Raw genomic sequence first — 27,711 nt, 5'->3', positions numbered from 1 at the left:
ACTGGACACATAGATCCAGGGGAGATTCAAGAATATAGTAAGATAAAACAAAAAAATATTCAGGCCTATCACGTGGTATACTTTATTAGGAAAAACTACATAGATAATCAGAGCACAGTTGTAGGTTGGAGCCCAAAAATGCCTTTTTTTTCCCACATAAAAAAGTAAACTTTCATAAAAGCTTGTTTAGCAAAGCCAGAAGCAGTGTTATTTTAAACAGTTTATTTACATTGCTCAGATTGACAAAGAGATATAAAAAACAGTGCAGTCTGACACATTCAAAAGCATCAGTAGTTACATATAGATACAAGACAAAACACAGGTGGTTAAAAAGAAACCAGAAGTTGTGAACTCCTGCTAATACCAACAGTTGAACTGTTAATGAAATGCAGAAATTTACATATTCAGATAGTTTGTGAGAGTGCATTGCAGGGTACAAACTGTTCAGAGATGACAGCAGTGAACATAGTTTTAAAGGAAGACATAAATACATGAGGAAGCCTAAAAGCCTTAGGAGTTGTACACTGAAATTTGACATGCCAAAATTGGACCCTGAAGTTCCAATGTCACACCAAGAATCCTATGCATTAAATAATGATTTGTTAACCAAGTATGGGGAATGTGTGGGGGGTTGGTTTTTTAACAACCCTACTAAAGAGGAGTGTAATTCTTTTCCTCAGACTTCCACTTCAAAGCAAGACAAAGAATTCAATTGATCATTTCTGATGGTCAAAGCTCCTCATACCACTGTGTTTACAGTGAGGCTGCAGGAGATCATAATCAGAAAACTCAATTCTATTTAATTATAAACAACTACACTTATAAAATATCTGGAATAAGCAGCTGTACAACAGGTTAACTGTCATACTTGAAAGGTCAGGTACTTCATAATGTATCTCCATTTAAGAAATCCACAATTCAAACATTAGAGTGCTCTGCCAGTAGATGAAGTTAGGCAAGCATAAGAGTCATCCAAACTAGCAGTAAATTATGTGATCATCATCTTCATTTCAAGATCTGACAAACCAGTTTATTGCCTGGAGGGGACAATTTCCATAGAAGAAAATGTTTCAGTTATGCTGGTAAGGAAATAAATCTGTACAAGGGAATACTGTGTTTAAATGAAGGCCAAGTCACTTATTCCACTGATTGGCTGGTCTGCTTCAACACAACTAAACCCCCCTTGTGATTAACTTAGTGTCATCTAACATTTTGCTAATCATGGCTAAGTGCTAATGACTAAGGTACCAGAAATGTCAGTCACAGTCACTGCCACAGAGCAGAGCCTGCCCCACCTGCCTCACACCAGGTGGGTTGTGGATCGGCTTAATGTGTGACTCCTCTTTTCAAAGATCGAGGGAAGGCTGACCAAGGATGGAGAATGAACACCCTGTTGGACAAAAAAAAAAAAAGTTATTGATCATATATGAGCCAATATCAATAATGCAGCAATCATTTCTCAACCTTCACATCTCATACAAGGAATGTGTGAGTGCAGATCTCAAAGATTGGCAGCTTTTGAAATTACTGATTCAGCATTTCTAGAGTTTGAACTTAACACATTTTAAAAACTACAGAAGAGATTTTTTTTCCTTGTTACCAGCCTTGAGAGATTTGGAATGCAAGAACATGTTTTTGAAGAGTGGCTGTTAACAAGTATTAGTATACATCTTGCATCACTTTTTGCAGTAATCTCCCTCCAAAATGAAGGCAAGATACACTATGATAATCTCTTAGAGAAACAGAGCTCCCACTCCAATCCTGCAACTTTCTGTATAATCATCAGCTCTGAGCCCCAAATGAGATGCTGAACACATGTCTCCTTGGCTGCAGGAGACAACAGACATCCCAGTGATTTGTCAGAGCTTGCTTCAGCTGTGCCTGGATGGGCACACACTAGGCAAGAAGCTGACTTTTCTGATGCTTGGAGAATAAGCTGCTTCTGAGACTTAATTACTGTGAAACCAACACATCAATATGTAGCACTAAAAGTAAACCTCTTTGGATTAGCTGAGATTTTATATTCTTTTCACATTAGACCTCAAGATACTTGCACAAGCAATCCTCTGTTGCTCTTAAACAGCCAGCCAAGCTTCTCAGCACATCAACAGGTCACGGTAGTTGGGCAGCTTGTGCACCTGCATGCTCCAAGAATCTTTTAAACAGGGATATTTTGGGCAGGTAAGGGAATACACACTTCACTGTGAACAAGCCCTATACCTGTTTATGGCATGTCCTCCATTTGCAGTCATTGGCAATATCTGAAAATTTAACCCTAAATTCCTCTTTATAGAGCAGCTCTTATTAGGCTTCAGTATTTTATACCCGATTTTTTTTTATTTACAGATAGAGAATAAAAAACTAAAACCACAGGTAAAATGAGCTGCTCAAGACTTCCTTGCAACCAAGTTATTAAAGTTCTCAGAGCTCTGGCCAGTGAGTTACATGGCCTGAAACAGTGAGGAATTCAACTGTATATCAACTAAAAGAAAAACACATTTAAAAGTTTGTGAAAAAATGAGTTTGCACCCAGAACCACATGTGAGTGCTGTGCATTAGAGGATGTTAAAGAACAACCTTGTGCATTAGAGGATGTTAAGAAGAACCCAACACCACTTGAAGCCCTTTGTGCATTAGAGCTGTGCCATGCTCTCTTAGCTTACAGCACTCAGGATTCCTTGCTCACTTCAGTTAGGATCTGATGCACAGAATTTCCCAGCACCACACCGGTTATCACCTCCAGCATCAGCACAGGTGGCAGTAACCACAGGGAAAGCACATGGTCTGTCCAAGGCATGACCATTTAAACTTTCCAAGTTGGAAGAGGCTTTTGCTTCTAGAGCATTTGGAAGATGAGTATTTGGAGAGCCAGGACACAGCACAGGTCGAGGCTTGGAGCTTTGAGAGCTCCAGTCAACAGAACTGGAGCGATGGACATTAACAGCACACTTGGCAGATCCACTTAGGCTGCACGTGGAAGAGGAACAAGCAATCTACAATTAGGAGGGATTTAAGAGTTAGTTCAAACAAGAAAAAAAACCCTCAAGTATCCAAGCTTTATTGATATTTTTACTCTATGTTTTTTTTTCTGCACCAGAAAATTCCTACATAAGTGTAGGCTAAGATTTAATTTCAATAAAATCGTATGTCTGAATAACAGCTTTGACTCTGAATGGACTCAGACAGGTTTCCTGCAGTTTTAGTTTCCTATCAACAACTGCACTGGTATTCCAACTTGAAGGGCTGGAATCCAAACCTCTTTTCCCCTCAACCTTATAATTGAACCAAAAAGGCTTTATGCAAGTTCAGTGGTGTGTGGCATTGGTTAAAAAATCACAACACATCATCTGCTGCCAAGCTGGAACTTATTACCACAGGTGCAAGAGGTCTGGGAAGAATCTGAAACAGGAACATGGTTTTGCAAGTTTCTAAGATTTTGTGGAAAACAAGTATTTTTGTCTGGGGTAGATATGCACAAAATGAAAAGTACATAACTTGTAAGTTCATGAGAAATGAGATACAGTGCTGTATCAAAATTAAGACAATTAGAATGCAAAAACAATTGTTGCCATAATCATAAGAGAAGGAAGAAAGTCTCTCTGCAGGAAACTAGGCTATAGCCCCATTGGTAGATGATTTTTTTTATTTCCTCTAAATCAAGGGAGTCTGCTGTGATACTTCCTCCCTTACTGCTTCATATTTTCTCATGTGGGAGAGCAGGGCTATATCTTTATGTTGTACAATTTAATGGCCACTCAAACATACTGAATTTCCTCAATATTGAAGTACTGACACATCAGGCAGTAATAGAAAGATGAAAAGGATTCCCTTTTTTTGGCCTTCTGTCCCACAGACTAGACAGTAGGTGTTTACTCAAATTTACTCAAACACTATAATAAAAAGCAAAGATGATAAAAATATTCCTCCAAATCTAGTCTGCTTTACTAGACTGTATTAGGAAATTGAGTTTGGCCTAATGTAGCAGGAGAAAGTGGTAACAGGCAGCCAAGGCATAGCAGAGGAGTTGCAATATGTAGAACAATATTTTATTTTACCAAGTTTTCTTAAACATTTACGAGGAGATAATTCCCTTGCTGTTTACAAGCTTGCAGGCTGCAGCATCTATGTTTCTCTACCCTTCCTTCCCAGTTTGTTTCACAGGATGTCTGTCATCTCACTACTCTTACTGAAACATTCACCATACTATTCAGGGTTGTACACTACATTTCTACTTAGTGCTCAAAATCAAAAGCATGAACCAATATAAGACTTGTGTTGAAACTTTCTCACTCTCTCAGAAGAGGAAACATATTCCATTCTGAGCAAAAAAGACTGGTGAGGTTTTTCAACTTAAATGTGTAAGGCAACCCCCAGTTTGTAGTGCATCAAGATTTTTCTGCATTTTCAGGAAGCAAAGCTTCTCATTAAACAGCTCTTGAAAAGAATACCCCTATGAAAGCAGTTAAAAATATTTTCCCCCACTGTGGATGTTGGAATCGCTAAAGAGAGAGCAGCAGCAGCCACGAAAGGAGCGCGATGCTGAGAAGGTGCCTTCCCCCGGGGCACGGCTCACTCACCGCCAGGGAGGAGGCGCTGGTCAGGCGGCTGCCGATGAAACTCTCGCTGCAGCTGGGGCTCCGCCCTTCCGTGGCGCTGTGGGACATCAGAGCCCTGCGCAGCGCTCGCTTGGGCGTTTTGGAGAACGAAAAGGCTCTTGTGACCTGAGGAGGTTGGCAAGTGGTTAAACACTGACTGAAACCAGGCTGTAATCGCTGCTATTATACAGGCTGCCATCCTGAAAATCTCTGGGATGTGTATCAAGTGCTGGTGGTTGGATCACAACCAGCCAAACACCCACACCTAAAGTGATCTGACTTCTAAGGGCTTCCCATCATCCTTGCTCTTCTCATTCTGTCCAAAGAGGAGGACAACACAGGAGGGAGAGAGGAGGGCAGAGATTGACAGAGAAGTCAAAGCAAGGTTTGGTCACCAAGGCTTCCTTACATCCCTCAGCCCTGCAGAGTCAGGCCTCCCCTCCTTTTTCAAGTTGCTTCTCAAATTTGCATTATATTTAAAAGACTCAAAGTATTAAACAGCCTAAAGTTCCATAGCAGACTGAAAAATGACTACATAATACTTATGACTGTAATACTTAAGACTATATATACAGATATTTCAAAACCTTAAACACCCCTCACCTTCTTTCTTTAAGGAGATTATATTTAAGAGTTTTAGTTCAGATTAAGTTTTTCCTGTCACTACTGTAAATACTACAAACCACCTGAAAGAGAAATCCCAGCACAATTCTCTGGATAAAAAGCACCATCTTACCTTTTTTGATGTTTTCTTTATTGCTCTGGATGCTCTGCTTAAAGTACTGTCCATATCTTTAGTATTTACTTCAACTGAATCAGGATCAGCAACATAAATGAGATTTTCCTGTAGACAAAAGTAGTCTTAATAATGGTCAAATATCAGCATTTGCAAAAATATAGTTTTCTAGTGCATTAGGTCAGATTTGGAGGGTTTAATAGGCATAATCCATATTTAACTCTTTATACAGTCCAGCAGCTATTTGTTTTCAAGCCATTCTGTTAGATCAACAGCTGGTGCAACCAGTTTGTGAAACCACTTCATCAGTAGTTTCACATGCAGTTTGTCTGATTCAGTTTCAAGTCCAGGGCTGACCAAATTAAAGGCAGTAGTTCTGAGGCATCCCCTGAGAGTTTCCAAGATAAACATTGCTTTATTCCACTGACACATCTAGCACATTTCTGAAGTGAAATCTTGAGAGCTCCAGCTGTCAAACATTAAAACTAAAGCCTTTCAGCTTCAGTGCAGTACATGTTGCAGAATAGCCACGAGTTTTTGGGGTTTTTTCATGCCTCATTCTTAAACTTCAGCATTGCAAAGCAATCTCTGCCTACCTACTTACAAAACGTGGGGGGCAGAGGGGGCACACATGGGAGTGGGAAGCTGCTGGGATGATTCTTGCTGTTTGTTGTCTGCATTTTGAGAAAACACATTTTACACTTAAAAAAAAAAAAATAGAAGGACCCCAGTCAGCAGCTTTATTGCCATTCCTAGGGCCTAAGGAAGAGTAGCTAAAGCATTTGCTGCCACCAGGTGGCGAAGTCAATGTTATCTCCATTCACATGATGCTGTGGAAGTATAAAACCAGGCAAAAGTGCTTAAATTGAAGCTCAATTTGACATTCAAATAAGCAAGAAAGAAGTATTATATAGTAGGTACAGAAATTATAACTAATGGGATTCAGCAAAGTAGGTTACAATTTGTCAGTATGTGATTGAGTGTCTTGGGGCAAGAGGGAGCTATACATTTATTACACAAAGGTGTAATTCCTGTTAAAAATCCAAGTTACATGTTACACAAAATACTGAAGATAGGCAATACACAGACTAAAGAAAATTAACACTTCCACATCAGCACTTTTAATACTCAGTACCTGGAAGGGAAACCACAAAGCCCAAGTCTCTTATCCCTAAGTCCCTAGACCCCAAGACACACAAAATAAAACTAAGATGCTGTTTTTATGACTTAATTACCTCTCCTGTAACAAGAATGCCTTTAAAAATCACAACAAATATTGTACTGTAAGAATACACTGCAGAACATAAAGCATTTCCAGTTTACACCAAGGAGCTTCAGCTGTATGTATTGCACATATTTTCAGCAAATTGAGATGACTGATGTGCATAGACTTTTACATAATTAAAACATCAGCTGAAAGCCTCTTGCTGTAATTGGAGAGGATCTACTCCTCAGATTAGTGGTTTTCTGCCTATAGAAAGCCCACATGCTGAATTTCTACAAGTGTGACAAGGCCAGTGCCTCCTTTATTTCACTGGTTTTTTATTTCCTTGTTTTAAGGTTGTAGATTTCTGTCTCTGGGAGGAAGATGCTTCATGTCTCTTGCATTATAGTGGAGATAAGGTGTAGAGCAAAGAACTCTAACAGAGTTAATCCAACACAAATGATCAACAACACTGGGATTGTAAATTCAAAGATAGCTGTGAAAGAAGCAAGCTAAATACAATTCTTGTTAGAACTGCAGTGCAGAGTTGAATCATACCCTTTTCACTATCACAAATTAATTATAAATAATTTTTGATTTTTAAGCACTGCTTAGCTTCTGCACAAACTAACTTCCAGCCTGTTTCCTTTTCTACCTTTTAACACTCACTTGCAGGCATGTTAGCACAAATGTTTTCTGCTCTACTTTACCTCAGGCATGTCCACTACTAACTTCTTTCACTTCAGATGCTTAAAGCCATAAAGAGGGAGAAGTCTCAGTCAGCAGCCTGGTTCCAGAGTACTTACTGCATCTGCTTTGCAAATCGTGTTGGCCACGTGCCGACACAGCATCTTCAGCCAGTCCTCCTTGCAAGGGTCTTCAGTTGTCATCTGGAAACTGAGCAGCTTGTTGTTGAGTTCTGTAGGTGGCCTCACCACTAAGGCAAAAGCTTTCTGGCAATCTACATTTTGTTAAAAGAAAAAAAATAAAAGCAAGGAGTTAATAAAAAGAATAATAATTTTTTCATGTAATTCAGAGGGAACTAGAGACAACATGATTTGGTGTGATGGTTTTGTCTTTATTTACACACTAGCTCTTGTGTCACTTGCAAGAGCAGAGTTGTGTCCACAGCCATCATCAAGAGGCTGCAATCAGCTGTTCAGGCAATAGCTGAACAACCAAATAATCTGCAGAGCAGTCAGCCTCACCCACCCTCTTTGCCATTTCTCTTCTTAATTGGGTTTCTATGTTCAAGTGCTTCAGAGTACATAAAGAAGAACACATGATGTGCATATCATCACTTACAGTGAAACACCAGATCTTGCCAGGATAGAAATCTGGAAAATGGTGTGACTAGATTCTTTATAAGTCACTATCAATGCTGGAGCAGTATGGCAAAGCAGGCAGAAATTAAGTCATCTTTTAAGATGCCAAGCACAGCTTCTCCTGAGCATTATCACCATCACCAGTTAGAAAAAAATTTGTTTTCACACCAACAGCACTTTTCTCTGGCCAGCCTAATGCTCTGGGCTGAAGTTTGAGGTTTGGTTTTTATTTTGTAAATCCAGAGCTGTCAAGTGTTAAACTCTGTTTATTTCACACTGCCAATTGGTTGGCTTATGCTAATGCCATCAGTTCTGCCAAATTCAGCATCCTGCAGCAATTCTCAAAAAGCCAAAAGGGCATCAGTACAAGGAATTCTTAAGCTCCTACAGAGATTCAAACAGAAGCTTTTACTAAAATCACATATCTAACATACCATACAAGGAATACACCTTAGCATTCCATCCCACAAGAGCAGAGCTTCCTCCTTCACACCCTGAAACACAGTTTAATTAGCTACCAGAGCATTCAAAACACACACACCTTCTGTCTCCCTGATGTCCAAGACTTTCTTGATCTGGGAGAGAGGCATGAGAACAACATGCTTGAGAGATGCAGGAGGCCTTGTGTGGCCATGGGGACTCTTGAAAGCTCCAATAACTTTATGTCGTTTCCTCGCAATCTGTGGTTAAATAAAATAGAAAGGGTCAGTTGGAAGAGCTCTTGCCATTGTTTCCTTTCTTTTCTATATTTTTTTACCTTTTTTCCTTTTACACCAGGCACAGAAAATCTTGCTACTCTACCCCATAAATCTTAAAGAAATTCACTTATCTCTCTATTCACTGCCTACAGCCCAAATGGCCCAACAATATTTGTTACTTAGCATCAAAACACTCAGCTGAAAAATACAATAATTTTTTTTAAAATACCTAGTAAGGAAGTAATTTTGCATTATAGACCTCAATTCTACCCTGCATAACAAACAAGGGTCCTTTGAAAGCTACCACAAGGTAGTCTAGATTTAAACAGAAAAGACAACATCTATATGCATGAACCAACATAAGGTGTGGTGTGTTATGTCCTAGAAATATCACTTACTGTTGCTTATGCATGCAGCCATGGAGCAGACTCTGCATAAAAACATGTGAGGTACTTGTGTGCCAAAGTAATGCATCTTATTTGTCTCTTGTCCAAGAGACAAGCCAAGAAGCTTTATTAAAAGTGGTTTTATTTGCCTTTCCTTCCTTTATGAGAAGTGATGAAACTGAGTCAACTCAAATCTCTAGTCACAAGAACAGGATTTTGTCTCTACGTGCTGCTTAGGACAGCACTAATTTTGAATTATTTTAGAGTTGGTCTTCTATGAAGACAGTGTTCTTCACTGCTGGAGACAGCAACAATTACTTTATGAAAGTGTCCTTTATACATTCAGTTCTTCCATATTTGTCTCCCAGTCAGATTATTCTTCCCCTCTAGTTCTTCCTAACATATTTTTAGTTTAAGGCATATATTGCAACTTTGTTTTTTGGTAGCCTAAGAACAGACAGATCTACCAAGGCCCACTATTCCCTCCCATTATATACAACTAAACTTTAAGAGGACAAACAACCTGATGAGCCAAAGACTCCAGCACTTTTTCATCCATTGGTGCTACTCAAAGTGCTATTCAGATAAACATTTTTTAACATATTAATCTGCTTTTATGTTTTTACTCTGGCTGCAAGGCATAAAAGGCTACATTAACACCTCTCAGCCATAAGAGGCTTATACAGTAGTTAATGGTAAAGAAATATCAGCATGTGTTGACCTATCAGCAATCTGTGACTTAGAATTCTGACTCAAAAGGTCTTAAATTCCACTTATTTATATTCATGTGCAGTGTAAAAGTGTAAAGCCTTTTACAATCCAGTTCATGAGATGTGCTGGTATCACCTTACCTCTAGGCAATCATTGAACAGAAAGAGTGTGACCTGCTCTCCCCTGTCACAGATGTCATCCCCAAGTGCCACAGTTTCCAGACGCTGCACCAAGCTGCGGTGGGAGGACAGGAGATTGGCCTAAATGACAAAAGCAAAAAGCTCATTAAGCATTTAGTTCAAGTGCTGGATTACTGCTTGCTTTCAGCTTAACACTGGCAATCTGTTTAAACCAGCACTGTTGCATTGTAGCCTCACACATTTTTGCAAAGGGAACAAAGTACTGCAGGCATTTAAGAGATCTGCAGCTTTGGAGAAATTACTTACTGGACATCCATCCACTTCATAGACAACATCAAAGAACTGCCTTTGTGCCTCTGTTTTTCTTTTGTCTTCATTAATGTGTCTAAGGAAAGCATATTATATTAACCTTCAATAGCAAGCAACAGTAAACGGATGCACTGCATTTTAGACATACAAAAACAATAAAGCTAAACATTCAGGGATAGAATTTACACAGCAGCACTTGCCACATTGGCCTGAAGAAGTAACCAAATACCACAGAAAATCACATAGGAAACTTTAGCTCTAGAACACTATTCTTGTCATGTTACCAGCACTTGACACACCAATCAATTAAAAATAGAATTCCCCTCCTCTGCCTGCAACATTTTGAACCAGAGACTGACACAACTGAGTTCTTTACAGCCTGCATTTTGTCTCCCCCAAATCAGGACTGCAGCTCACCAAGGCATAGATCCAAGAATAATTACAATTTAAAAGTTGTTGTTAAAACTGGACAAACATTTACCCAATTAATGCAGGAGTTCTTGTTGCTGGAGACATACGCTACACTTCAAAAGAGGTGAGACTTACAATCTAAACAACTTCAGCTTTCAGCTAATTAACTCATGGAACAGTGCCAAGAAGAGCTAATACAGCACCAGAAGAAAAACTAGTCTCCCACCAAAAGTCTGTCCTTTCAGTAGATATAATGCATAGAAGTAAGATTTAAAGAAAAAAACCTATCTCTTTCATTCCAGAGGGAAAAGATAGAAATAAGAGTTGGAACAGAAGAGAGGACTGGGGACAGTCCCTGCTGAGATAGGGGGTCAGCAGAAGTTCAGGTACAAGCGCTGGGGAATGTCACAGACTCCTTCAGAGCTCTGGCACAGAACACCAAAGTGACAACAGCAGCCAAAAGGAGGCTGGAGAACACCTACAGTTATGTTTACTTACTGTTCCTTGTGGCAACATAACACTGACAATTTAGGAGGAACAGAGGGATGTAACTGCAGTATGTTTAACAGTATGTTCCACAGAATCAACATGACTTACGTCATCACCTCCTTTAATGATTCAATAGCTCTCTCTAGAGTTATTTTATCTGGGTTCTCTTCTGCTGTATGTTTCTTAATATCTGCAATTAAAAAAAATAAAGAAATAAAAACTCCATACATATTACAAGTGCCTGAAAAGAAACATGAAAAACTCAAACTAAGTTAAGATAAGCTGACTGAAGACATCAGATCTACTCTGGGGTCCAAGTAGCACTGATTAAGTGGGGAACTAGGCTGAACAGAAGCTGTTCAGACATGTCATTAAGAAATAAAAACCACATACAATACAGAAACCAAACCCTTAAACTATTAAAAAAAATTAAATTGAGGTGCAGAGACAAGCACAGAAGTCTTTTTCCACCTGGAGCAAAGGGTGATGTGGATTTTTTATTATCTTTATTAACAAAAGCATTATTACAGCAAGTGGTTGATACCAGGTGGAACATATGAAATTGTGAGCCTTGTCAATATGAATTGCTCTCTAGTTTATGTTCGTTTCATTTGAATGTCAATTATATTCTTGTTTGAAGAGACAATTATCAGTGCAAACTGTTCCTCTATCTGTATCCTGCATACAAATGTATGAACAAGGGGAATTTAGACAGAATTTATGCTTTCTTCAGTAGTGGGTCTCACTGACTGCAGGAGTCATGGTTAACTCACATAATCAGGCTTGTTTTAGCTGAGAAAAGCTGTTTCTAATGATGACAAAAGGTAGACATGATCTTGGGGTTTTAAGATTTTCACAGACAAACTTATAAAAATTATATCTCTGGGTTACCATTCAGTAGTAAGGCAACACTGGGCAGCCTTTGCACAGGACGGATAAGGAGCTCAGCGAGGCTTTGGCGGCCACATTCAGGTTTGGCTTGATTTATCTGGGGAAAAGAAAATAATGCTTACTTTTTTTTTTTTTTACACACATACACAAGATCAGAGAAAAATTCCCTTCCTTGAAATTATCATTGCTATACAAGTGTGAGAATTGTTTACCACAGTCATTAACAGAGCATGTTAAAAACCACACTATTCAAAAGAGCACAGTGATTTATATTCTCAGAATGTCTACTTTTAAAGGGTCCATATCAACCCTTCAGCTCTTGTTCCAGCTGCTAATGTGGAGTGGGACTGAGGATGACCTGTTCTCTTATTTGTTCCCCATCTTTTAGATATCAATACTTGGATGTAATTCCTAGTTCCTCAGAAAACACAAGAAACTGTCAGTGTTTGACACATGACTGTTTTGATATAGGAGTTAAAGCAACACTGCACTATTAACAGTACACACATATCTGAAGAGATCAAGAGTCTTAAGGCTCATCTTCAGATAACTTTCTTTGAAGTTCATCTTCCTGTTAGATCTCCACTGTTGGGCTCCTATTCATTAGTCACAAGAATGCTGAGAAATCCTACCTCCCTGGAGCTTCACAGCTGCCCAAGGAAAGTTAAAAGCTGTTTCAGAAATACAAGTCCCACAGGGAGGGGACCAGCCAAAGCAGCAGCTCCAGGTGTCTTTACAGAAAAGAGAAGAGATGTATTTGGGAGGAACTTTTTTCCAGCAACAAATGCATATAATCAAACCACCTTGAAAGCTGTTTAGCAGAGAAGGAACTCAGACTTTTTCTGAGAGGGCTTGAGGGATTGAAGTTCGAATCCTTCCTTTCTGTCTCACCAAGAGGTGTTTGCATTTCTTCAAGCTTTCAAAATTTCACATTCTTCCATCTACTGCATTCAGTAGAACATGGTAACAGTCCCCATGTTCTACTATAGAGTTAGTTCTGCAGACACTTACCTTTAGGAAGGCATGAAACCTTGGTTTCTGCTTTTCACATCTTGTAATCGTCTCCTTGCTCATTTCAAAGAAATTCACAAACGGAGGGTATGTTTTCAACAAGTCTTTTGACTGAAAGAAACAACTGTTAGGGCTCTGCTTTACATGTTATGTATCCTTGTACATATGTTCATATGCCCTGAGCCATACAAAGCTGCTCAAAGGCACATTGCAATAAAGAATAACAAAAAATGTGTTGTAAACCCATACGTGTTCTCAGAGCAAGTTAAGACATTTTTGCATGCCAGATGCCCCAGATTGATGCTGCTGATTAAACTCAGGCTGCTCTCACCAGCATCAAGCAGACAATCTTAAAAGCTGCTGAGCAGCTTGAGTGAGAGGCAGGTTGACACCTAGCAAGAAGCTTTTGGTGAGAATTTTGGAAATTTCAGACAAGTACTTTTGCCAGTGACTGCAATCACCCTTTAAACCACCAGAAGCAACACCTTAGACTGAAAACTTTTGAATGACAAGGACTATTTGTCTCAAAATCATCAGATCAGCAAAATAATCACAAGATACCTAGCACCTATTTATGTTAAAATTCTTTGCAGTCCCAGGCTTAGTCTTCCTGCTCTACACAGGACTCCTTATTCACTTACATGTTTCAAGTCTTGAAGAAAGAACATAAGTTTGTGAAAAGTTGTTTTCTTAGCTCTTTACTATTGATCAGAGGCAGCAGATGGCTAAGGGCCTAGGAAGTGGCTTTTAATGTCCGAGTAAAAAGTGTGTCTGTAGCATTGTAAATTAGTTCTCAAACTGTAGCTATTTGTAGTTTTAATCCTTCATACCTGTGAATAGACATACACACTAAAACTTGACATGGATTGTATCACTTAACTCAACTAAAAAGTTTAAATAAAAAAGACGACAATAAAAGTTGGAGCTCGCTCTCAGCAGTGCTTGGCTTGTGTTTGCTAGATCTTAGAAGTGGATTGTTCATAAGGCAAGATAATAGTTGTAAGCATAAAGAAAAAGGAACTTACATATTTGAGAATGATGTCGCCAATACTTTTGCTTTCAGTCCAGTTTATCATAAGATCTTCCAGGTCTTCCTAGAATACATGCAGGGATGGGGGGAGAAAACAAGCTGAGCATAAAGTGCATAAAGCCATTAAATGGGATCACTATTTTCCTAAACACACATCATTAGGTGTGGTTTTGTGCTGACAAAACAGGCAATCCTAAAAGCTGTACAATTTCACATTCAGCCTACTGGGGGCTGAAAATAAGAGATGTCTGGCTTCCTGAATATGTATATATAGCTGTAAATCAGTGCAAGTACAACTTGGCAGCATGTCAGGACTAGCCAGCTCTGCAGCAAGATGACACTGCTGCATCCAGCACAATACACAACACACCCCAAAGGAATACTGAGAAGGGATACACAGAAGACAGTTGAACCAATTCTAATTAAGACTGCACAACTTATCTAGGACTTAAGTCTATAAGACAGGATTGAAATAGAACTAGGATAGATTCCACTTACTTGCTACACCAGGGTGTCAAGGAAAGTGAGACCAAGCCTGTTAAGCCTTTATGAGCTTGATAAGGATCAAGCTCAATCACCCATCAGATAATAAGAGGGAAAGGAGGGCACAGCTGAAGGTTCAGGATTCACCTTCAGTGAAAGGATTTATCACTAATATTGGTTTGTTGCTGCCACTGCTCATATCTTTATAACACCAAAGATGAAGGAAAACACAACAAGTACATCAAAGCAACTCTCTGCTGCAAATGACTTCAATTTGCCACATGGACACACAGCTCTACTTTCATCTCTGTCTCAGTGGGCACACATCAATAACTGGTGTGATTAAACAGACTGGACCCCACTGGTTGGAAAAAAAAAACAACAAAACCTGTACAAACAAATCACCAAGTTGCAGGTAGCCTGCAAGTCTCTCTACTTTAAAAGCCTACAGAGAAATGCTGCAGGAATAGGCAGATGCCACTATTTGAAAGAGTGTATCAGCACCAGGAAGAGTTTATACCTATAAAACAGACAACTGAAAACACACAGAAAAGATTCAAAGTGTCTATGGAAGCTTCCCCTGCAGGGGAGAAGGTGCAGCTTGCCTTGATTTTAGTGTGCACATCAAGAATATCTGGAATGCTGCCAAATATGGTCTTGATCTCTTCCTGTGCAAGGATTGGTCCCCCAAGTTGTCCTTCCTTCTCCAAAGGAACTTGAAACAACTGATGAATTAATAAAAAAATGTTAATGTCCTCCCAACTGCCAACATTGTGTTAGAAATAGCTATGAAAGCAACAGTATTTTCCTTTTGGATCATAATTTCCTGCAGTCACAATCTTGAGATGTCTCCATTCAGCAAGAGTGGAGAATGGTTTGAAGATACAAACACTTAGTTTGATACATCTCTACAGCATAACTCCCTCTCATCTCTTTCTACTCACACACATCTTGGCTCATTCTTTAAGTAGATAATCAGCTGCAATAGAAATAAACTTACAGAAAGAGCTTAATTTCTTGAAAGTCATTTGCTATTCTGCTCCTCTTGGGATAACTTAAAAAAACAGACTTTTTTTCCCTCTGCCATCTCTCTTTATTCACTAATATCTAAAATATTACTCAAGATCTTATTTTCCTGACACTTCCAATTTCCATATATATTGCAATACCACTGCAGATCCCAGATTAGAAATTGTGTTTTCTAACCTGAACCTGAGTATTTTTATATGTCAGTAAAATTACATGAGACTGTTTATATTGTCATTTTCCTATGAAGCTTTGATGCACCCAAGCCCTCAAAAGCCTGCAGATCACAGATTGAAAATATTAATCAATATAAACATTGGCTATTTTATTACATTTGACCTTGACTGGCTTTAAAGCCATCTTACCTGAATAATTGTTGTCAGAATATCAACATAGTTACTTTCTGTCTGATACAATTCTTTTGCAACCTGCCATCTTGCAGACTGCTTGAGAGGAAGAGGAGTGGAGTTTTTGGAAGGTCTTGCACAGGACTTTGGTGTTTCTGATGAAGAGATATCCCCAAAAGAAAAGAGAGCTTTATTACAATAGAGTCCCTAAAAAAAGATCACCCTCAAAGACAAAAACTTCAGAATTTTTAAGTGAAGATAAGTTTGAGGTTTTTTTAAAGGCTATATTCTAGAGTTAGCAGGGCTCTTCCAAGAAAATGGCTCTCTTTATTATAGCCTACTTATGGAACAACAGTAATACATTTTTCCTCAAAAATTAGACTGAAACTAATAAGCCATTTATGGACAGGTCAATGACTTGACCCTATTATTAGTTCCTTATTTTAGCAGGATTAGGTACTGAACATTACTTATTTATACACTAGTACAAGAGTGCTTTTCTACTTCCACTTTGCCATGCAAACAATTATCTCTCAGCTGCCTGCCATCCTTGCATTAAGTGTGTAGCTCAAAACCATTTACTAAAATCAGCCCTTGCACATACCACTTACATTTCCTCCCATTGAGGGAACAAGAAAGGCTCAAGAAAGTAATTTCTCTTAAAGCTAAAGCCAAGGTGGATCTGGAACAATTCATGAGTTTTAAATATTTGCTCATGTCTTGGATGTCAGAGACCTATGTTTTTTTTTATATCAAAGCTCACTACTGCCATAGCTAACAATGAAATAAGTACCTTACCTATTGTTTCCAAGCAGCAAGTTTTGAGACTGACTGCTGCTGTTGGATTAGAAGAAAATTCCCTACCATAGGTAACAAGAGCACTAGCATTACCTAAGAAGGCTGATCTTCCCTGAATTCCTTCTGAATTATCACTTACAGACTGTGCCTCTTTGGGAGCTCTTATGTGATTTGAGTTTGCCTCTTGGAAGCAGTAGCAGCTCCAGATACCTCCTCTATGACCTGTTAAAAATCACTTGTGGTATCAGCTTTTAACTAACCCAAAATTTTGCAGTTCCTCTCTTCACAAGCACCACGTGCAGATATTTAAAACTCTGTCCATTCACTCAAAACCAATTGCTGATTTATATTCTTAGGACCGTCTTAATCACTTGTTTTGATTTTCCTCAGCCTATAAAGAAGTGAAGGAAAGCTTAGGCTGGCTTGGTTTTGGCTGGAAGCTTTATTCCTGATCCCCAGATTTGTGTCCAGGTGTGTGAGAGGTGCCCAGCTCAGAGCAAGGTTCATCTTGAGCTGAGGGGAAGTGGTGAGTATGAAACCTCTCAGTGTCCTGGTGCCAGACCTTCCCTGGCTCCAGCCAGCACCTGTCACAAACACATTTTCTAAAAAATCCTTTCCTTAGGGTTTTTTCTCCTAAGAATCCTTGTGAAGTTTTAGACATGACAGCTTGTTGGCACAAATAGTGTAGCCTCAACAGGACATTTCAAAGACCTTGGAGTGGGCCCTGCAGGAATTTTCCCTTTAACTCCTCTAGAAAAGAATCTTCATCCTCTTTCTTCCAAGTATCCTATGGAGAGTATTTTAGATGATTTACTGTTGACTATGCTGCTAATTTGCTACAGACTTCCAGCAGAATATTTCAAGCATTGTGGATTAACACTCAACTGTATCCCTATTTATCACCTCCACATCTATTCCTTCAGATATGAACACGCTTACTGTGATGACAAGAGGCAGCTTGGCCTGTGTCTGAACTCTTCACTCCAACTTTTTCCTCCCCACTTTGAAAAGGGAAAAGCCTGGAGTTACATTGCAAATCTGTAGCAGAACCTGTAAGATTTCCCTACTACCACCATTTCCACTTGCATGCAGGAGCTGCTAACCACTAATGGTGAATGGAAGGTTTCAGCTCTACCTCCATTGGCAGTGCTTGACTCTGGAGTGTTGGAAATATCCAGCAAGGAGCCAATGGAGAGGGAATGTTCAGCTGAGGGGCGTTTCCGAGGAGGGAAGGGGGACAGGTCTGTTTCCCTGGTCAGCTGGGCCAGAGTCTCTTTCAAGCGGCGCCGTTTGCGGTTGCTGTTGGGCGTGCTCAGGGACAGCAGCGACACCGACTTCTTGAAATCAGGACTCTCTGACTGCAGGGAAAGAAAACTTCATTTAGGGCTTTATCCTCTGTGTCCACTTCAACTCAGTGAATCACAGAAACAACACACAACACAGCAGGAAACTTCCTAGGGAAGCCGAGGCAAAACGGGTGAAGTTTTTTGTTTCCCTTTCTAAAATAAAACCACCAAGTTTTGTTTGACTAAAAGTAAAACTTTGGGAACCAGAAAAAAAGTTTCTATTCCAAATTAGTACTCTATGTATAAAATTTATAATGGAATACCTGGAACTTAATGCTGCTTTAAAACATCTGATCTCTAGCCCCACATACATTATGTTGCAGGCTGATTTTACCACCAAAACATGCTGTGCATTGTGTGAGTGTTCAACATACCTTCTCAAATAAATACATGGACTCCCCAGCTCTGGCATCCATTTGAATGCTTCCCCAAAACCACTAGGAAAAGAAAAAAAAAACCCACACATTATAAACACATTACAGAGATTCACCCCAAGTTAAAAATGTTCAAAATAACCTATAATAGTTACACAGTTGGCAAGTGTGGTGGTGTTTTCAGGGGTTTTGGGATGAGGGAAGAGACAAAAATGTTGATTTTATGTTTCAGAAGGGTTGATTTTATGTTTCAGAAGGCTTGATTTATTATTTTATGATATATATTATATTAAAACTTGATATATATTTTATGATATATATATTATATTAAAAGAAGAGAAGAAATGCTTTTATTAGAAGGTTAGCTAAGAATAGAAAAGGAATGATAACAAAGGTTTGTGACTGACAGACAGTCTGGACAGCTGGACTGTGATTGGCCATTAATGAGAAACAACTACATGAGACTAATCACAGATCTACTTGTTGCATTCTAGAGCAGCAGATAATCATTGTTTACATTTTCTTCTTGAGGCTTCTCAGTTTCTCAGGAGAAAAAATCTTAAGGAAAAGATTTTTCAGAAAATATCATGGCTACAGGCAAGGAAGATATTTTTTTCAGAATAAGAACACACAGTTCTACATGGCAGCATTCTCTAAAAAATTTCAGCACTAACCTCTTGCTTCACAACATAAAGTTTTTTTAAAGGTTCAAATGGAAGATCTTTTACTGTACTTTCTTCAACCACCAAGTGCGTACACCTTTCATCACCAACTGGTAAATAATGTCCTCCTAGATTGAAAAAAAAAAAAAGGCAAATAAGCAGGAAAGAAGATTCTTGTTAGAAATTAGTATCTCACTTAACAGTTCTGTGGCACCCATCATTATGAACTCTATCCCATTCTTCCCAGAGGTTTTTATAAACAATCACCTTGCATTTCTGTCATTTCTTCCATGTTAGCTTTCTCATCATCAGAGAATCCCAGGAAACTTAGCATGCAGTCCTGAAAGGGAGGAACCTTGAACTGGTTTCTAAAATCATCATCAGCTGCACAGAAATCACTGAAAGAAAATGCACAAAAAAGTCACTTAAGTGACTTGTGTCAATACTTAAGCAAAAGCTCATAATTTCAGGTGAACAGGATGCAAAGTGAAGGCTGAAGGAAAATATAAACACCTACATTTCATTCCTCTTCTCCCATGCCTTATAAATCCACTCAGCTTTCACAATAGGAATACCAAGGCTTACAGCAATCTACAAAACAGGAAAAAGCATAAGTTGCACCAAATAGTTCCATTGAAATCTTTCTCACATCAAGAAAAATTTGTAACCTTCCTTTTACTTTTCAAGACAGATACTGCAAAAGTGCATATATTCCTTCAAAAGCCAGATTCAACTGCAGCTCCCCAGAGTCAGAACATATGAATCCAGTGACTAGGAAATCAGATCAATAGCTATTTTGACATTTCCTCAAAAGTGCACCATTTTGTTAGTCTGATATCCTTCATCACTCACAAAAACACAAAATCAAATCTCTGTTCCAGCAGAATATGGGATCTTTTTTCTGCTTTTGATACTTTGTATGAAGAAAAATACCCCATCCTGCTTTTATCAAAGAGAAAGTGACTATTTGAAAGGTAACTGCCATGACTGCTTGAGAGATTGTACAGTTTTTCTACATTTTCTCCTTTGATTTGGCAGAAAGGAGTGTTTGAACAGAAAGTAGGACTTCTCTTCCAACTGCAAGATTATAAAGACAAACAAGGAAAAAAAAAAGCAACATCCTACCAACAATTCAAAGCAGGGAGAGTCAAGAGGCATAGACATTGCTACATCGTATTAAATAGTACAAAATTCTATAATCTGTTATATCTATAAACTGAAGATAAGTGTCCCAAGTGATTCCCTTTTAGAATCAGAAAAGAAAAAGCACACTCATGTCTATTTATGCATAAAGGTATATTCGAATCCTCACCCATAACAAGTTTTAAATAATTTTTAGAAGATAGGCTCCAACTAAGGAATGAAGTTTTCTACAAGTTACCTCAGAGTTTATTGTTTGGATAGACAGAAGCAGGCATTTTTTCATCATTGTCTTTACTACTGGTAGCATCACTATTTAACCATTTTGGATCTTGTTATTTACTCTAATTGTCTGTTTCAAATTTATGTTATTTAGATCTCCCACAGAGACACAAACATGCCAAAGCTGAACACCAGACTGAGATGAATTCACTATTACAAGTTATTGCTTTTAGTACAGGAAAAAGCAGCAGCTTCTGAGCTGAAGTATAAAGAACAAACAGTCTACAAAAGCCAAATTCCAAAGATTTCTATGAAACATCAACTCAAGCTTACATACTCTGAATTTGTCTCCATGTGTTGAATTTGCCACCAGATGAGTAACTTTTGAGCTGAAGTCCCTTCTAATAATTCCACCCATGTGATGAACCAAGGTCACAAGCTTAACCTGAAAAATGAAAATGAAAAGTTTTCAGTATCTTTTGAAGAGTGAGTTCAGCACAAAAGTGGTTTACAAAGCAAGTTACAGAAGGTTACATTAAAGGCCTAGAAATAGAAATACTCTGATCTGTTCTTAAAACAACTTGTTCACAACAACAGAAGATTCAGCTTATACATCAAAAGAGCTATTAAGATTTATTTTTATTTCAACATTTAATACAGCCTTGCTGTGTAGCCTGAAGACTATCCAAGCCACCAGTACTCTCATGATCATCACACATAATGCCTTCACCTTTTCCCACATGTTAGATTTGACATTTTCCTTGCTGATTTAGTCAATTTAGATCAAACCTAACTAACCCCAACACCAGGTAAAGGCTTTTGGTTTGCGTTTGGTTTTTTCCAGATGAAGATGTGGAGCCATATTGTTGATTCCCAGGTGTCCAGTAGGGAAATTAGATGGCAACTGCCTACTGAAATGGAAAAGCCATGTGCTAGAGTATCAAACACAGAGTAAGTCCTGATAGCACAATATCATGACAAGATCACATGCCGGCAAATGCTCTGAACAGAGCTACAAAGATTGTCTTGTTTATTCTACTACATGTACCAAAAAAAAAAGACACTACTGGGTAAACATCTTATCTGAAGCCTCAACCTACAGACCCTTAAGCTCTATTGAATTAGAGCAGCTTAATGTCACTCAACAAAAAAGTGACCAAAAATGACAGACAAAATGACTTGAACAAAGTTTTGTTCCCATCTTCAAATATCACTGCCTCTGGACTTGCAAAAAACCAAAAGAACAAACAATTTCCATACAAGCCTGAGTCATGGTTAAACCCTATCACCCTGGGTGATAGAACAGAAGAATATCTTGAAAATACACTTAACATGGTTTTACCAATCCAAAGAAGAATGTGTTACTTACTAATTCATCTTTCTTTCTGAATCCTGTAAAGCACAGTACCAAGTTCAACATACTTGCACAGTACAGTGGACGGCAGGAGAAAGGTAAAGGCTGAAAACAAGAGGAAAGCTCATGAGTCAACAGCATGCTGCAGCCTTAAAGTTTTCACATCACCTTTAATACACTGCTGTTATTTCTAGTATTAAAAATGTGTCAGACACTAGTCCAGGTCTGTGTACTCAGTTATACCTTAGCTCCAGGCCTAGAGTAACTAGAGCATCCTGAAGTTCTACAGGTAGCACTCCATCCTTTTTATTTCCTCCCCAGTCCATCTGCTCTACATTACAACTTTGGACATATAAAGTGATTACTGGAGAATCATTTGTATGCTGCCTTTCCCAATGGCACAATCCCAAGTGATGATCAACAACTCCCACAACTATAGCAGCAGTTGCAGCCTTACCCCTCTCTGCCTGCACTCTCTCACTACATGCGATATTCTAACACAGCACCAGAAACTTGCTTGTCTCAAAATTCTCTTGCTAGGAATGTTTATAACTGATTGGAATAGCAAGAAAGATTTTACTGTGAACTCTTAGAACTCAGTGCAGTGGGGAGCTAACTCATGTGATTTCAGCAGGAAGCACCCACCTCTCCTTTCTGTGCACAGTGCAGCAGCACCGGCGGCCCGATGACTCTGCAGTCTGCCTTGCAGAGGTTGCTGAAGATGGGAGCTTGGAAGTCTGACACAACGAAGATCGTCTCAAATTCAGGGGAATCAGAATCTCCAAGCTCTTCTATTGTGTCTGTCTTTATGTAGGGCATTTTAATTGCCTTGATGCACAGGGGTGAAAGGGAAAGCATTACTCAGGTAACATACTTGCACAAGTGTAAAATTCAACTGATGTTTATTTTGGAGCATTAGGAAAATGTGTGAGTCATATTTCAGAGTTAGGATTTGTGAAAGCTGAATGCAATGCACTGTTCTCCAGCATAAGAATAGCTATGAACTGCTGCATGCTTTAAGACTGAATGTCACATAATTCCTGCTTCTGAAGAATCAGAATTCTGGTTGCTTAAGCAGTTTATGTATCAGTTCACACTGATAATGTAGCACTGGAAGGAGCTAGATAGAAAAAGTACCCTAAGCTCAAAAGCTAAATGAAATTTCAGACTGTCAGAACAGCTTAGGGTACTGTGGGATGCTACTAAAAAGTAGCATCCAGTTTGCAACAGCAAGCTCCATGCTGCAAAATGCCTACAGAACAGAAATAGGTTTTGTTCATTGCTTGATATTTCTAAGCGGTTAAAAAAATTTGTCCATTCTATTTTCAAATACTAGTTCCAAACTTTATCTCTTATGCCTTTCACATCAAGATATGGAAAAGCATTTCTTGCATTTCAGTTTGAATGCAGCTTTCAATTGAAAGAGAAGTCCATTGACAATTACAAAGCCAGTTCATAGCACAAACTTATGTGTGACTGAACACAAGCATGCAGTTGGATTATCCCCATGGATATTTTGATGCCCCTGTTAGAAAACACCACTAGAAAAGAGCTACAAGTGTTACTCCATATTTTAAAAGAAGTGCTAATTTGATGAGCTGTGACACCATCAGAACCATTAGCATATATTATGACCATTATGCCAAATTAATCCAAATTAAAGTGTGTGCACATTTCAGTCCCAGTGAAGTGTAACATGCTGCATGCAATTACATGTGCTGAATTGCATGACATACCATATGAATAATACTTTTTATTAGTTTTTCTTCTGATTTATCAGGGCTACTTTCCTTTATCTTTATAACAGGTACTTCCATTATCTTAATGGTCTGTGGAAGAGGAGAACTTTAGTACAGAAGCAAATTGGTTACTACAAGTCTGAAGGCATAACCTTCAGTGATGTTTTATCTCAGGCCCACATACCTCCAAGGCTTTCTGAAGCTCCTCACGTTTCCCTGCTTCCTGAACCAAAACCACTCTTGTTTCTATTTGAGGCATTTCTTCTGCTCAGAGAGAAGCAAGGATAATATTTGTATTTTAGCAGAAAGATCTATGTTATGTCTAAATCAAGCAATAATATACACAAGAATACAGGCAGAGTAACCTTTCAAGATTCCTTATCAGGAGCAATCCTGAAAATAAATGTTACTTTAAGAAGAGTGTCTTTTAATTAAGGCATACCAAATTGACTTTGAGCCCAAACTTTCAAGTATGAAGTGAAACTAGAATCTGCAATTCATGACCAGTCAAAACAAAAACATAAATCAAGGAGGAGGAAAGACAACAAGCAAATGAAAACCCCCAAAAAGTACAGGCTTAATGCTTCTAGCAGAATTAGATACCAAGATCTGCTAGAAAATAGTCAGCTGGTATCTTTTCTAGTTTCTGTGTTCCTGCTAACAAGGTTCATTACTTTCTTGGTAACTGTGCAGTTACCAGGAATATCAGAACTGAAACTAGATGCCTTGTTTTTTTCCTTGCATTAATAAGCCTTCAAAATATTAGGAGGAAAACCAAGTGTTGCCTCCATGTCATTTACATAACAGACCACAAGCAGATTTTGGCTACTACCTTGGAGGAAAACATTGGTGGTTGTTTTTTAATTTCAAGATTTGTTATTGAATTAATTTTGGGCCTAAGACTATTAATCTCTCCATGTCTCTACCTTATTAATCTGTCCACCTGTACATAACAGAGCAGCTGCAGTTTCCAAACACTGATGTCAAAACGTCACCTGCAGTAATTTATTCCACAGAAGAGACATCAAATGGAACTGACAGCTTTCTGTACAACAGCCACAAAATTCATTCAATTTGGGCTGTAACTCCAAATGTTCTTAATGAAAGGATTCCAGATCAACACCCTTTTCCCTACTCTTTGTACATTCTGGAGCTCAAAGTACTTTTGGTTTTTCAAAACTACTAAATACCAACAAAGTAATCAGTCATTGCACAAACCAAGCAGTCTTAAAATAAACTTCCCCCCTTACCTTCAACATCCAGAACAGCTGCACGGAATACATTCTCTTTGGAGGTTTCTATCATTTTTGACTCAAGAACAGAAGAATCAGCCAAGAGGCTCCTCCCAGTTTCAGACACCAGAGTACTGCTGTCAGCCATGATTATGCTTTGATTCTTTCTTCAACAGCTGCAAGGTGCAGGGGGGAAATTCAGTTACAGGTGCAAAAAGCTCATTCATGAGTCCTATGACCAAGGCTGTCAGAAGTGACTTCAGAAAACAAAACATTTGGGCTCCTACTGAACTCCCACTCACACTGATAGAGCATCAAGAATAACACAACTGATAGAAAAGACTGACAACAAAGCTGTTACAGAAATGGTTCTGTAATTCATCTGCACAGAGGGAACTGCAGCTCTGAGCACAGGCAAACATGAACTCAAGTGCTCATTTAAAAAAGCTTAACCACAAAGCAGGAAACTAAAAGCATTTGTTTCTTTCAGTGACAAGCTATTTACAAGCTACAGCTGAGACTAAAATTAGCATTGTTGATTTGAAACATCAGCAGAAGAATTAGGGTAAGCATAGCATCTTGCTAAAATGTGATTTCTCAGGTGAACTGGCTAGAGATACTGTGGTTAGAAATGAGCACCCAGAGAGCAGAGCCAGGACTATTTACTCTTAGAAAAATTAAAAAACCTTGAGAGTCTCTGCAAAGCTGATGTGCACATACATGTCCAGCTGTATGGTCCTGAATTAACTATTGCAGAGTAGAAGCAGCCTTTCATCCTCAGATACAGAGGCCTTTTCTCCTCTCCTCTCAAACACCCTGACCTGTGCTCTCCCTGCCCATCAGCCTTGTCACCTACTGCAAAGGCAGAACCTCAACCCTCTCCTTTCCTGGGAGCCACCTCCCCAAATCCTGCAGCACAAAGATTGCTCTCAGGCACGTGCCCAACACACAGGAGGCAGGCAGGGCGAGTTCCTGTGACTCATCACACACCCAGGTTCCAGTGTTTGCACAGTGACATCAGGAGTTACCCACAGCAGCAGCTACAGCTGAGCTGCTGTTGGACAATAACCCTTGGTAGCACTTGAACTGGAATTGTTCTGTGACTGCATGTGCCCTTTGAAAACAGCAGCTACACAAATACTGCACTGGAGCATTGTCTGAAAGAGGACTCTTGAGGCAGTAAAACCCTAGAGAACAGCACATGCTATTTTCCAAGTTGGGTAATGACCATCCCATTACACAGCAAAGTCAGAAGACAAAAAGCAATGGGCACTTGGTCATACCAACAATACAGAAAGGACTGGGACTCGTGGAAGGGATTCAAATCCTCACAATACACAAGTTCCTAATGCAGTGATGAGCAATAATCAACACCACAAATCTATCGTTATTCTAGACATATTCAACTCCCAGATTTACCACCTGGGTTTCCAGGTCACACACAGCTGTGCAGGTCCATGGAGCTGAGTTTCCTACACCTATTCCCCAGTCACCCTCCTCATTTTTCTCAGAGAAAGAGGAGAGAGTGACCTCAATCATGAAGAGTCTTTGGGGAATCCCATGACCAGAAAGTTACAATGTCACCACCAGGAGCTGTAACACAGTTACCAATTCCTTTGGCAGCGGTGGAGGGAAGTATAATCTTGGCAGATTCAAACCAGATCGCTAATAATAATTACCACAAGAACAATTACAATGTAAATTCAGAGGAAAACAAGCCCTCCGGTTAGAGGCATAACTAAACTTAAATCCTAGAGATTATTTCCTAGAAGTCTGAGACATCAGTACAGTTATTATTACACCAAGTAAAATGTACATGAACTCACAAAGAACTTCCTTGCATATTTGAAGAAGCCTAGACTTTGGTCTGGGCATTGATTTTCTTTATGGATTTTTATAATTTATTTATTTCTGATGTTCCATCCTGGGTGTGTCTAAAAATATTCCTTGTTTCAATAACCATATAATAATAATAACAATATTTGTCACTAAACCTACAGACTGCAAGTGACAGGATGCAGAGGAGAACAAACAGCACACACAGACAGTTTTCCCTCACATAAAGAGCAAAAAATCAGAACACCATCACTACAGGCTTCAGGCAGAGCCAATACCCCACAGCATCACACTCAGAAATGACCTCCCAATGATTTGTGGGAAGTCTGAAGGACACAAACCAGCCACAAACCAAAATAAGTTTGGTAAAGCACGGAAAGGACAGCAAACACCTCCCACGCTTCCATGTCTCTCCCGAGGAGGCACCAGGAGGGTTCCCGAGCTCTGCAGGGAGGTGGCCCAGGCCAGGCCGAGGGGCCGCCGCCTCTCGAGCCAGCAGGTGCCGCCGGGCCCGGGGCTCCGCCCTGCCCAAGGAGCACGGCCGGCGGCCTGAGGAGCCCCGGGGCAGCGCCGGACCCGGAGCCCCCACAGGAGCCCGACACACCGGCCCCGCTCCGGGCGAGCCGCCCGCACCCCCAGCCCCGGTGCCCCCTCACCGCCGGTGCCGCCCGCCGCCATCCGCCATCAGCGGCCGCCGCCAATTCAAAAAGCGAGCCGCCGCACCCACACCGCCGCCCATTGGCTGCCGGCCCCACCGCCCCGCTGTAAGCCGCCCCCTCATTCGCCACGGCCGCGAGATGCCCCGCCCACTTGCCCTTCCTTTTCGGCAGCACTGCGCCCATATCTCTTTTGGATTGGTCGTTGCATCTGCCACTCAGGCGTAGCGCGCTGCCATTGGCTGTGAGATATTTCCTGGGCAAACGCACAGCGCTTGTTGCGGTAGAGCGCAGGTTGCTGAGTGGGCGGGGGGGACGAACTCTGCGCTGATTGGCTGCCGCGGGGTTTGAACGCTAGCAACGGCGGCGGCCAGAGACCCGGATGGAGCAGGCGGGGCGCTGCCCTCACGGCCCCCTCACGGCCCCCTCGCGGCCCCCTCACGGCCCTGGGTCCAGCCGCCCTCCATACCAACCCAGGGGACCTGGAGAAAGTCGCTGTGGTCACCGCAAAAATATTAATGCTGCTTATAAAAATAAAAATAAAAACGGTGTGCATCTCT

The 27,711-nt window shown here is 39.9% G+C and overlaps 1 protein-coding gene across 7 annotated transcripts; it reads right to left on the bottom strand.

The window, feature by feature from the left end:
- Positions 1-58: 58 nt before the first annotated feature.
- ECT2 (epithelial cell transforming 2) lies at positions 59-27,183 on the bottom strand. 7 transcript variants are annotated; one of them, XM_059479545.1, is made up of 26 exons: positions 27,152-27,183; positions 24,678-24,835; positions 23,612-23,691; positions 23,425-23,517; positions 22,334-22,516; positions 21,704-21,793; positions 20,672-20,779; positions 19,490-19,563; positions 19,240-19,370; positions 18,985-19,100; positions 18,311-18,373; positions 17,726-17,948; positions 15,811-15,947; positions 15,025-15,144; positions 13,932-14,000; positions 12,907-13,017; positions 11,896-11,992; positions 11,113-11,194; positions 10,102-10,180; positions 9,796-9,915; positions 8,402-8,540; positions 7,342-7,496; positions 5,332-5,439; positions 4,578-4,721; positions 2,664-2,993; positions 59-1,390 (listed from the first exon to the last, which is right to left on the bottom strand). In XM_059479545.1, the coding sequence occupies exons 2-25, from the start codon at positions 24,805-24,807 to the stop codon at positions 2,688-2,690; spliced, it is 2,958 nt and encodes a 985-aa protein (XP_059335528.1). In that variant the 5' UTR covers positions 24,808-24,835; positions 27,152-27,183; the 3' UTR covers positions 59-1,390; positions 2,664-2,687. The 7 variants fall into 7 exon arrangements, with proteins under 7 accessions (XP_059335528.1, XP_059335529.1, XP_059335530.1 ...); XM_059479546.1 differs by having other exon boundaries at positions 2,687-2,993; XM_059479547.1 differs by having other exon boundaries at positions 2,738-2,993.
- Between the last annotated feature and the right edge of the window lie 528 nt (positions 27,184-27,711).

This window comes from Ammospiza nelsoni, chromosome 10 (assembly GCF_027579445.1).
Source record: "Ammospiza nelsoni isolate bAmmNel1 chromosome 10, bAmmNel1.pri, whole genome shotgun sequence".
Lineage (NCBI taxonomy): Eukaryota > Metazoa > Chordata > Aves > Passeriformes > Passerellidae > Ammospiza > Ammospiza nelsoni.
This window is presented reverse-complemented; position numbering and strand designations above follow the sequence as displayed.